Source organism: Chrysemys picta, chromosome 4 (assembly GCF_011386835.1).
Source record: "Chrysemys picta bellii isolate R12L10 chromosome 4, ASM1138683v2, whole genome shotgun sequence".
NCBI lineage: Eukaryota > Metazoa > Chordata > Testudines > Emydidae > Chrysemys > Chrysemys picta.
This window is the reverse complement of record NC_088794.1, coordinates 10,301,951-10,314,352: the sequence shown is the minus strand read 5'-3', so window position 1 is coordinate 10,314,352 and position 12,402 is coordinate 10,301,951. Positions and strand designations below refer to the sequence as shown.

The 12,402-nt window shown below is 45.8% G+C and overlaps 1 protein-coding gene across 2 annotated transcripts in view; it reads left to right on the top strand.

The window, feature by feature from the left end:
* The window catches only part of NUP160 (nucleoporin 160), a 54,832-nt gene that overhangs the window by 20,441 nt on the left and 21,989 nt on the right, over window positions 1–12,402 (top strand). For both annotated transcript variants that reach the window (XM_008171696.4, XM_008171695.4), the window contains exons 15-21: window positions 1,028–1,193; window positions 2,085–2,200; window positions 2,295–2,455; window positions 6,841–6,974; window positions 7,966–8,036; window positions 10,527–10,686; window positions 11,195–11,264. In XM_008171696.4, the coding sequence (XP_008169918.2) occupies window positions 1,028–1,193; window positions 2,085–2,200; window positions 2,295–2,455; window positions 6,841–6,974; window positions 7,966–8,036; window positions 10,527–10,686; window positions 11,195–11,264 (878 nt within the window). The remainder of the gene's footprint in view (window positions 1–1,027; window positions 1,194–2,084; window positions 2,201–2,294; window positions 2,456–6,840; window positions 6,975–7,965; window positions 8,037–10,526; window positions 10,687–11,194; window positions 11,265–12,402) is intronic.

Here is a 12,402-nt window from a genome sequence, read left to right as displayed (position 1 = left end):
GTGCACATAACAAAATGTATGTGGCGGGATGAGGTTGAGGGGTTCAGAGTGTGGGATGGGGCTTAGGGCTGGGGCAGAGGTTTGGGGGGTGAGGACTCTGGCTGGGGGTGCGGGGTTTGGGGTGCAGGAGGGTGTTCCAGGGCTACAGTGGGGAGAGAGGACTCCTCCTCCCCTCCCCCCCCCCGCTCTCTCTTCTGACAGCAGCCCCTGGGCTGCGGGGGAGAGGTGCTTCTCCCCACCGCGGCAGCTCTGGGCTGGGGCTGCAGGATAGGTGCCCCTCCCCCGGTCCCAGCAGGTCTGGCCAGGGATGGGTTCAGGGAGGGGGGGCTAGGTTGGGGCCGGCGCTAAATAGGCTGTTGCACAGCTTACAGGGAACTTGGACTGAAACCCTCTTGCGATTTTAACTATAGCAATTGTTAGAAGTGACTGCAATAGCATAAATGTTTCCTCATGGAAGGTACAAAGGACTCTTCCAAGTGCAGACAGCTGGGCCAGTGGAGGTGTCATGGGCCTGGATTAGAGATACCTGTTCCTTAGTGAAGAGTTTTTAAAAATACATTAGATTAGAGATTGCAGGGTTGTTCTTGGTATTCTAGACAAAACAGGTCTGCAGATGGGCTGTCTCTGGTCCTTATGAGCTGCTGGGAAATTGCTTACGGATGCAGAATCCTCGTTCTGAATGCATGGAGCCAAGGCACAAGAGGCAGAGTCTGGCTGTGACTTTTATTTTCTAGGCATATTTTCCCCAGTTCAGTTTATTTTCATCCAGGTCTTGTAACTGGAGAAGACTGAAGGGAAATTTCCTGTTACCGGTTTTCAAACAAAACTGCACAGAGATCCTACCACCTTCAGCTCCTCCATGTAGTCAGCCTGTAATTATCTAGTTAGTTAATTGTGGAGCCAGATGGAGTCTTGTGTTGCTGGGGCAAATTTGCCCCAAGAAGCTTTCCTATGAAATGAGCGGAACTAACTTGGTTTTGCCTTGAAACGATTTGCATGAGAGTACAGTCAGGTTCTTTCACTGCAGATCTGGAGATGTCTCGCGATGTCGTGTGCCTTGTCCAGTGCCTTCGGCTGATTGGAGAATCTATTTCCATGGAAATGGCATTCGTCATGGAAATGGCTTGCTCCCGCCTTCAGCCTCCAGAGAAGGCTGCAGAGCAGATCCTGGAAGACTTGATAGCCAATGACACGTAAGGGAACTCTTTGTGTAACGTACGTCCCTTGTGAAAAGATGAAGGCACGAATTGTCTGTGCAGGGTTTGCCTTAGACAGCCCTTTACCCGAGTCTTCTAAGTGTGATTCAGGATGTGTGAATTCTAGCTCCGTAGTGGGAGATTTTCCAAGCACCTCAAGGATTTGGGAGCACGCGTCACAATTGGCTTTCAGTGGAGTTTGTGCTCCTAAATCCTGTAGATGCTTGGAAACGCTCCCCAGTAATGATTCAAGTGGCGAGGAGTTCTGAACCATGGCGTCCAGAAGCAGGAGCTTCAGTTCTGAGTTGGATAGTCTTCTTCACAACGTGAAAGCAAGTGTATCCAAATAGCTGAACCTCCCTAGCTAGCTGATTTTAGATCCTCGCACACCATCTCATGGAGCATCAGTACCCTCAGCCAAGTACAAGTTATTCCTCTACAGCAGGGGTTCTCAAACTGGGAGTCGGGACCCCTCAGGGGGTCACAAGGTCATTACATGGGGGGGAGTGAGTGGTCAACCTCCACCCCAAACCCCGCTTGTCTCCAGCATTTATAATGGTGTTAAATATATTGAAAAGGATGTTAAATTTATTAGGTGGGGTCGCACTCAGAGGCTTGCAATGCAAAAGGGGTCACCAGTAAAAAAAAGTTTGAGACCCACTGCTCTACAGAGTGGGTAGGAGAGGAGCAAGTGGATTCACCCTGAGTATGGTGCCTTCATGGGTCAAAAAGATGTTTTTATTACAGTGGAGGGGAATTCTCCCTCCACAATATCTGTAGTGGTCAGACCAATGTCACTTCTGGGTCTCTTACTATGGGGGCCACTGATGGAGGGGGTCTGTTGACATTACATACATTGATGCAGGTGAATTTTGTGTGCCCTTGCAGAGAGAATGTGATGGAAGATATTCACAGTAAGCTGCAGGAGATCAGAAACCCTATCCATGCCATTGGGGTGCTGATCCGGGAAATGGACTATGAGACGGAGCTGGAAATGGAGAGAGGTGATACGACACAACCTTTGTGGTTTGGCTAGTAAGGTGGTAGAGGTTTGAGGATTGCAGTTGACCTAGCTTCCATTCTCATCCTGTCTTTCAGCTCAGCCCCTCAACGTGCGAATGAACCTCTCTCAGCTCTATGGTAGTGGCACAGCAGTGACTGTGGTATGCCGGGGTGTGTGCAAGATGGCCACCACCCGCTTCCTAATCTGCCGGGACTTGTTGATTTTACAGCAGCTGTTGCTGAGGCTAGGCGATGCTGTGAGTATGGTCCAGAAACCTATTATCATAGAATCATAGACTATCAGGGTTGGAAGGGACCTCAGGAGGTCATCTAGTCCCACCCCCTGCTCAAAGCAGGACCAACCCCAACTAAATCATCCCAGCCAGAGCTTTGTCAAACCTGACCTTAAAAACCTCTAAGGATGGAGATTCCACCACCTCCCTAGGTAACCCATTCCAGTGCTTCACCACCCTCCTAGTGAAATAGTGTTTCCTAATATCCAACCTAGACCTTCCCCACTGCAATTTGAGACCATTGCTCCTTGTTCTGTCATCAGCCACCACTGAGAACAGCCGAGCTCCATCCTCTTTGGAACCTGCTTCAGGTAATTGAAGGCTGCTATCAAATCCCCCCTCACTCTTCTCTTCTGCAGACTAAATAAGCCCAGTTCCCTGAGCCGCTCCTCGTAAGTCATGTGCTCCAGCCCCCTGATCGTTTTCGTTGCCCTCCGTTGGACTCTCTCCAATTTGTCCACATCCCTTCTGTAGTGGGGGGACTAAAACCGGACACAATACTACAGGTGAGGCCTCACCTGCCGAATAGAGGGGAATAATCACTTCCCTCGATCTGCTGGCAATGCTCCTACTAATACAGCCCAATATGTCGTTGGCCTTCTTGGCAACAAGGGCACACTGCTGACTCGTATCCAGTTTCTCGTCCACTGTAATCCCCAGGTCCTTTTCTGCAGAACTGCTGCTTAGCCAGTCGGTCCCCAGTCTGTAGCGGTGCATGGGATTCTTCCGTCCTAAGTGCAGAACTCTGCACTTGTCCTTGTTGAACCTCATCAGATATTGATGGATCCTTGCGCCGTGAGGCTTTCAGGATCTTGATCTGCCCCGGTGCCTTAAGCTGGAGCTTTGGCTCTCTTCCTGTCTTACCGCTGACATGCTGTGCGCTAGGGCAGCAAGCAAATCCCTTTCTTCGTTGTAGGGGAGCAGCATTTTCAGTGCTTTGTTCCCGAACAGCACCACCTGCAGGTTCCCCTCTCTTTGCATTAATTCCCCAGCTCTCCATCACAGTGCAAGAGACTGAACTGAGCAGGCTGAAGACTAAAGCCTTTTCTGCACTGGAAAGCTGGCAACCACTTCAGCCAGGCCGGGATAGCTAAAGCAGTACATGTGGATGTAGTTATATCAGTGTTTAAGGCCAGAAGGGACCCCAAAATCATCTAGTCCGACTTCCTCAGTGTCACAAATCACCAACACCACCCAGCGCCTGCGCACTAAACCCAACAACCGACATCAGACCCAAATATTACAGCCTGCAGGAGACTAGGCTATTAGTTGACTCAGGTGGAGAATTGGAGGGACCAGGGTGCACCAAGAGGCCCCCACAATGGCAGGGAAATGTTTGAGGTACACCCAGATAATCCTAGCAAGTGACCCGCACCCACACACTGCAGAGGAAGGTGGAAAAAACCCCAACCATCATCGTCTCTAGCTTTAGAGTTGGGCACCAGGCCAGCAGCTGCTGCTCTCTGGTCACCCAGGTCTGAAGGCAGCATCCCTGCTAGCATCAGCGCCGAAGTGAGGGTGGAAATCCCGTGGGGGGCAGGAGTCCCACCCCACCTGGTCCCCTTTTAGATCAGGACCCTCACTGTTAAAACACCATGACATTTCACAAGTAAACATCTGAAACTGTGAAATTAACTATTTTTAAAATCCCATGACTGTGAAATTGACCAAAATGGACCAGGAGTTTATAGGGCCCTATTCATAGTCATCCTGTGATTGACCAACACACCGAGGGGTCTCTCCTCCTGTGTCACTTCCAACTGATGAGCCCCCGGCTCGTAGCAGAAATTCTTGTGGTTAGATCCTAAGTGCGTAACCTTGCACTGTATACTGTTACATTTCATCCCATCTCTGTTGCTTCAATCTTCAAAGTCATCCAGATCTTCCTGTATAATATTCCAGGCCTCCCCCGTATTGATGCTTCCCAGCTTTGTATCATCAGTAAATTTCATTAGCACACACCAACTTTTTGTGCCAAAGTCATTAATAAAAATATTCAAGAAGTCTGGCCCCATGACCGATCCTTGAGGAACTCCACTAGTAGCCTCCCTTCAGTCCGATAGTTCATCTTTCAGCACAACCTCTTGTCTTTCTTCCTTTAGCTCAGTGGGTTTCAGACTTTTTAGATTGCATAACCCTTTCCAAATAGTGTAGTCTACAATGTACCCCCATCTGAAATAGGGTCATAATATACTTATGGTTAGATTGCCAAGTTTTACTAAATAAAATGCGTTGTGTGCCATCACAGGATTTTTCACGTGTACCCCATGATGAGAACTCGTGTACCCTTAGGAATACGCATACCCCAGTTTGAAAACCACTGCTTTAGCTGGTTATTCCTGTCTTCTCTAATTTAACTAATAATTTCACATATGGTGCTGACTCAAATGCCTTACTGAAGTGTAAGTACATTAGATCTGCATTTCTCTTCTCTAAAACACCAGTTATTTTCTCAAAGAAAGAAATCAGGTTAGTGTGGCACAATCTACCTGTGTTGCAGTACGTCTCCTTTTCAGTTTACCTTCATGAATTTCATTATTCGTTCCTTTGCAATTTGTTCTAAAGTCTTGTATTTTACTACGGTCAAACTAACAGGCTGTAAGTGCCTGGATCAATTTTTCTCTTTCATAAATATAGGTACAACGTTACATATCCTCAGTCATATGGTACTACCCCCAAATAGATGGATGTATTACAAATCCTTGCTACCAGATTAACAGTATCATGTGTAGTTCTTTTAGTATTCTGGGATGGAAGTTATCCAGTTGCCCTTATTTGAGTACATTAAGCTCTTTACATTTTTCTTCCACGTCAACTGTGGCCATTTCCATTTCTAGACACTCATTTCTATCAGCCATCCTGCGTTCATGCCCGTGTTTCACATTATCCCCCTTACTGAAAACCAAGGCAAAGTATTCATTGTAGATTTTGGACCATACCTAAATTATTTTTAATCTCATCCATACTGCACAGTGGCCCAAACGTATCCTTCCTTATTCTTTTTATATAATTAAAAGACATCTTATGTATCTTAATTTCCTTGGCAAGAGCTAATTTAGCTTAATTTGTAGCAATTCTTACCTTATTCCTACATTTTCTAACCTCTATGATGTGGCTTTCTTTGCTGGTCAATCTCGTTTTCCATTCCCTGTAGGCTGTTGGCCTACTCTTAAAAACCCTTAAGGTGCTTATTCATCCAGCTGTGTCTGGAGGCTTTCACTACAAGTTTTTTTTCCCCCTTGCTTGTGATGCAAATTGCAGATAGTTTTTGTATAGTTGGTTTAAAGAAATTCCAAACCTCCCCCACATGTAAATCTTCAATCTGTCCAGTCCAGCTGACTTCTTTAACTAATTCCCCAGAATACAGCATAGACAGGGACTGTTGATTACATTGACGACTCTACTCATACATATGTAAATACATAAAAACACAAACATCTTCTCCCCACGTGTCTTTTGAGGGTTATTTATTTTGCAGGATGTTTAACCCTTTCTAGCCATGCGTCACATTGTCCTTTTGAAATCAAAAGCCAGAGTTGACAACCTAGTTTTGATTATCATTCCATTTAATTTAACCTGAATCAACTTGTGAACCCTTAGTCCAAGATTGATTCCTATGACCAGCTTACCAGACTTATCAAAACCAAGTCTAAAACTGGTTCAGTGACAATTTGATGAAGAAAAGACTTTCATATCAGTATAAAGGTGCATTGCACTGGTATAGCTATGCACACATAGGAAGTGGAATAACTATATCTATATAAGGCATCTTCACACCAATATAACTGTCTACTCTAGGGTTCTTACAGATGTAACTATTTTTTAACCCACCCGCGCTCCCCCCTCCCCAACTGAAATATACCAATAAAACTTATACGTAGACTAGGCCTGAGAGGTGCTGCCTCTGTAATGCCCAATTTCAGCCTCAAATTTCCCTTTCATAATTAACAGACAAGAAATAAAATTTGTCCCTTGTGGAACTCAGAACAGCTCCTCTCCCCTCTTTGTGCTTCATGCCCTTCACATCTTTGTAGTCTTACCTCCGTGTTAAGCTTTCACTGGGTGGCCCTGGGTAAGGACTGAGCTGCATACCAGCTTGCACCGAAGTAATGAAACAAAATGACTGTGCAGCTTTTGTTGTTTTGGTGCCGGTCTGTTTAACGTTTTGGAATGCAAGTATCCTGTTTCCGTTTAGCGTACGCTCCGTGACCACTAATGGCTAGGAAGGCTGGGCCCCATGCTGACCTTTGACACTCTTTGTGATGTCACTTTTGTCTTCTGTCTCAAGCTGAAGCCATTGGCTATCCCTGGCCTCAGTTACAATGCCAGCTGCTTTGGTCTCTTTACAGATGATTCTGGGAGGGGGCCAGCTGTTCCAGTCTCAGCAGGACCTGCTACATCGCACCTCTCCCTTGCTGTTGTCTTATTACCTGATCAGGTGGGCGAGTCAGTGCTTGGCGTCGGACGTTCCAGTCGACACGCTGTAAGTGCTTGTGTTCCCAATCTCTAGTCAAAGTGGATTGCTAGGTTTCATATAAATTCTTTGAGATGTCTTGAAATGCCCTTTAGACAGATGAGAGATCATCTTGGGTTCTAATTCTAAGAATCTTAAAGAAATTACCTCTCTTTGGGTGATCAGAGAGTCTTAAATGTGAGTTTCAGAGACTATTGTCCACTCTGATCCTTGGTCTAACTTTCTTCTTGCGGGGAAGGGGAGGGTCACTTCCCTGTTAGTGTTCCACTACTTCTGTTCTCCCTGAAAGATTCGTGCTCCGCAGCTGACGTGCTTCCATTTACCATGTTGTTACGTCAGAGGTGGTTCTTCCTGGGTGGATGGACTGGAAGCTTCATTTTAGGAATTCTACAAAGACACAAACTAAAGTTTCCCCTCCCGCCCCCCCCCCCACTGTACAGACAAGTCCTGTGAGACTTGTTGGAAGCGACTTTTAAGCGGCTATATTAGGTTTGATCAGTAAAACTTTGTGAAATACCAAGTGTCTAAATAGGTATGAAACACTGACAAGATACAGTTTGATTTTTCCCTCCCACCTTTGATTTGTTCTCTTCCTGTCCCAATTCCCAACTCTTTATATTTTTGTACTGTAATTTTGGCATAATGGTCAGTAATTGGGTTTTTACTGTTCATTAAAAACTCACTGAACAGTGAGTTGCTCTTTTCCATCTGTTGGCCTGGAGCAGTCCTATTTGAGAATCTGGACTGATGCAGAGTAGCTTTGACAACTGTAAATGATCATTTCTCTTTCCAGCTGTATTGCGAATGGACACTGAAAATATTCAAAGCATTTTAGATTTCTGACTTTCTCTTGGGTACTGAGTCTGCCTTTGCTGTGCCGTGGCAGGGTTCCACACCCTGGTCATTTCAGCAAACAGTTGGGTTCAGTGTGGACAGTGTTAGAATGTGTAACACAGGATGTGCTTGTCTCTCTTTTTATAGCTAGATTTTTCTCCTCTAGGGAATCCAACCTGCAGCACTTGTCTGTACTGGAGTTAACAGACACCACAGCCTTAACACCACATAAACTAGGTAAGAGATGTGCTACAAGGTCTTCAGCTCTTAATTTTGACTTTAAGCCCATACTTTCAGACATGACTAGTGATTGTGGGGGAGGGAGAGGGGCTCGGTTCTTGGGTGCCCAGTTTCAAGGGGCTTATCTTTCAATATGTTCATCACCTACCCTCTTGTGGTCCACAAAAATTGTGTGTGGCCAAACTAAAGCCAGCCTCCACTCAGGCATTTCCCGTGACTTTGCAACCTATCACTTTTTTAATAACTCTTTTAATGGAGTTTTTTGTATGTAATTTCCTACATTTTTTAAAAATGAGAAATGGTTTGGGCGTCTGTAACGCCCCTTCCACTTATCCGCAGGGTTCAACCATTCTACCTCTGCCACTCAAGCCATATGGTTAACTACAATTACTAGCAGCAGGAGTAGTAGTCTGTTATCCTTTGTGGTCTAGCCTCTAGTCTAGCGGAAGATGCATAACACTGAAACACTGTGCTTGAATAACCTCATTTTGCAGACAGCACAACTCTGTAGTACCCACACTGTCCCTCCGAAGTGTCACAACCACACTATTCCTGACAAATTACTCACTTTCTTATTTTTACCATATAATTATAAAATAAATTGATTGGAATATAAAAATTGTACAGTAACTTCTCACTTAACATTGTCCCAGTTAACGTTGTTTCGTTGCTGATCAATTAGGGAACATGCTTGTTTAAAGTTGCGCAATGCTCCCTTATAATGTCTCTCTGGAAGAGTAGCCCCTCCTTATGGGGATTAGAACCAGCTCCCCATAATTCCCTGTAAGGTATGTGGCTCAGTTCAGGTGGCCCTCGTCCCACTGCCGTGCTGCTCCTGACCTGCTCTCTGCCTTGGAGCTGCTCCCGGGAGCTTCCTGCTTGCTGGGGGAAGGGGGGAAAGGGTGCTGATGTCAGGATATCCCCCTGTTCCTGCCCCCCCCCGCCCCCTCGCTCTGTACCCCCTCGCCACAAAGTAGAGAAGGGGACAGTCACAGGGCGGGGACTGAAGGGGGTGGGAGCTTGTAGGAAGCAGTTGCTTCCTGTCTGAACTGGCTGCTCTGCTTAAAAGGGCAACGTACTTGAAGTGGTGTCAGCATACTTAAAGGGGCAATGCATGTCTCGCGCTCTCTCTCTCTCTCTCTTGCTCTCTCTCTCTCACGCATGCATGCACCCCCCAGCACTTTGGAAAGTCAGCACCTGTGCAGCTGTGCATGTGCTGTCACGAGGAGGGAGTGGTGCACTCCAGCTGGATAGCGTGGGCTCATCATCCTGTTTAGTTTTTTCAGGGAAGTGTTTGCAGCCACTGCCCTCCTGCATCTGTTGTGTTTCCTCCCTCCTGCCTCAGTCCATGCTGCCTTGTAGAGTGTGAGGCTACATTAACAGCAGATTAACCCTTGAGGGCTCAGCCGAGTGCTAGTTCATTTAGCAGCGAGGCATTCCCTGGGAAGTATCCCACCCTCTTACTCCACCACCTCAACCAAGCTTTATAATCAATCATTCATTGCTGTGTACAATATTAAACCGTTTGTTTAAAATTGTTTAAAACTTAGACTGTATAAGTATATAATGTCTTTTGTCTGGCGAAAAAAATTTCCCTGGAACCTAATCCCCCCATTTACATTAATTCTTATGGGGAAATTGGATTCGCTTAACATCGTTTCGCATAAAGTCGCATTTTTCAGGAACAGAACCACAACGTTAAGTGAGGAGTTACTGTACTTACATGTCAGTGTAGAGTCTATAGACCAGTATAAACAAGTCATTGTCTGTATGAAATTTTAGTTTGTACTGACTTTGCTAGTGCTTTATGTAGCTTGTGGTAAAACTAGGCAAATATCGAGATGAGTTGATCTACCCCTGGAAGACCTCTGTGTACCCCCAGAGTTGCACGTACCACTGGTTGAGATACACCCAGCGTTTAATACTCTAACCCAGTGGTTAAGTAGCCTGTGGACTCCTTGTGATGTGCACAGTATACGGATTCGGCTAGGAAGAGATTACCGTGGATACTCGTTCATAAGCCGAATATTTTTGGTAAAAAAAGTGACTCATCAAAGAGCGGGGGTTGGCTTATAAACGGGACTACACCAAAATCTGATGATTTTAAACTCTGTGGAATCATTGAATTGAATATCTAATACATTGTTATTTTGGTTACTTGGAGCATCTGAGCCCTTCAGCTCCCTGTGGCCGCGGTTCGCCATTCCCAGCCACTGGGAGCTGAGGGGCTCCGTGCCTGTGAACACTCCAGGTAAACAAAACGTCCAGGCCTGCTAGCGGCTTACCCTGACGGGCCGGGAGCCAAAGTTTGCCAACTCCTGAAATATAGGGTTGGCTTATGAAAGGGTCATACAGTTTTTGCTATTTTAACCTAACCATCTTGGGGGGTCGGCTTATAAACGAACAGGCTAATGAACGAATATATACGGTATGTCTACTAAGCTGTGTGTATGTAGCTTGTCAACCCTTCTTTCGTTTGTCTTTTAGTGTCCAGCCCTCAGACAATCGTGGAATTATTTTTTCAGGAAGTGGCCAGAAAACACATAATATCTCACCTCTTCTCCCAGCCTAATACCTCTCTGAGTGAAACTAGTTTGAACTGGCCTCATCTGATCACTGCAATTGCCGCTGATCTCCTGCCACTCTTGTATCCTTGAATTATTAAGCCAGAGTGAAGGTGTGTCACACACCTGGGTGCTCAGCACCCAGAAGCTGGAAATAGGCACACGTCTCCCTGGAGAGCATGTGGAATGTCTCCCAATTAATGAGGCCAAAGCTGTCAACCCTGGGCTCCTGAATCCGTATTTAGCTCCCTAAGTAGGAGTGACCTGATCGCAGTTCACTTCAGTAGGATTTGTGAGTGTTCAGAACTTCTCAAAATCAGACCACCTTTTCCGTGCTCACACGTGGGTTCTAAACCCTTAACTTTATGCCCCCAGGTTTGAAACATTTGGCTTACATGCATGATGGGGGTGTAGTGGTGCTCTCTGAGGTGGTGGACTTAGCTGGACTACCGGTTTTGTCTAAGATGGGAAAACCCGTTACAGAACGACTTGTGTGAACGTTGAGCACCAGAGGCTCTCACGTTTCAAGCCTGTTCTTGAAGCTCTTCCCTGACAACGGAGGAATTGCTCTGTTCCTTATCTAATATTCAGATGGCCCAGTAATCCTGGCTTCCTCTTCCCAGAATGTTTGATGGGCAGTTGTCAGTACACCCAGCTACAGGTAAGCACGCTCGACACATGGCGAATGGTTTTGTCTCTTTAACAGCGTGTCTGATCCGTTTACTCTTGCAACCAGCAAAGAGCCAGTGGAGGGAGAGAACAGCTGGAGACCAGAAACTGGCTTGCATATCACGGAGCCTATTGTAACCAGATAGGGTAAGAAAACCTGACAGTCTTAGTGGGGGTTGAGACAACCTAATATGAAAGTATATTAAGGATGGTTTCACATGAATGTTCTCTCAGCCCCTCTTGCATCTGAAGATCACGCTGTCACAGTTCAGGGCTAGCACCTTTCACCCCTTTCAGCTTACAGGCTTCTTGCCTTCACCTGCCCTGGGATGTCCCCTCTAGGACCAGCCACAGAAGTAAATGTCAAAGGGATTGATACCCACGTTGTTTTTTTAAGTAGAAGTACTTGGAAGGCTCTGAAAAATGTTTGTCCGCCCCTGCTGGAATTAACACCTGGTAACCATGGGGGAAACACAGTAACAATGAAACAGGTAGAACATATAATATTTAAAAATTAAACATCTTCCACATTCTTCTGCCACTCATAAACGCTAATCCTGAGATAGTCAGAAGTTAAGAATATAATGTCATTTGGGAGTAGCTCCTTGATAAATGTCAATAAATTGATTGACAAAGAGTCCTGTGGCACCTTATGCTCCAATACGTCTGTTAGTCTATAAGGTGCTACAGGACTCTCTAAAAAAACAACAAGGAGTCTGGTGGCACCTTAAAGACTAACAGATTTATTTGGGCATAAGCTTTCGTGAGTAAAAACCTCACTTCTTCGGATGCATAGAAGAAGTGAGGTTTTTACTCACGAAAGCTTATGCCCAAATAAATCTGTTAGTCTTTAAGGTGCCACCAGACTCCTTGTTGTTTTTGTAGATACAGACTAACACGGCTACCCCCTGATACAGGACTCTCTGTCGCTTTTTACAGATTCAGGCTAACCTGGCTCCCCCTCTGATAATCAATTGATTATACAGCACAGACTGTGCAGGAAGTATTTGAAATTGATCTGCACAGAAGTTTAGTACTCTAGTTATTTTCAGCAAAGCCCAGAAAGGAGGCCTTAAGCTTTATCTGTGCAGTTTGTTAGTGGGGAGTTGTGCGTCTCGGGTCCCGTTCTC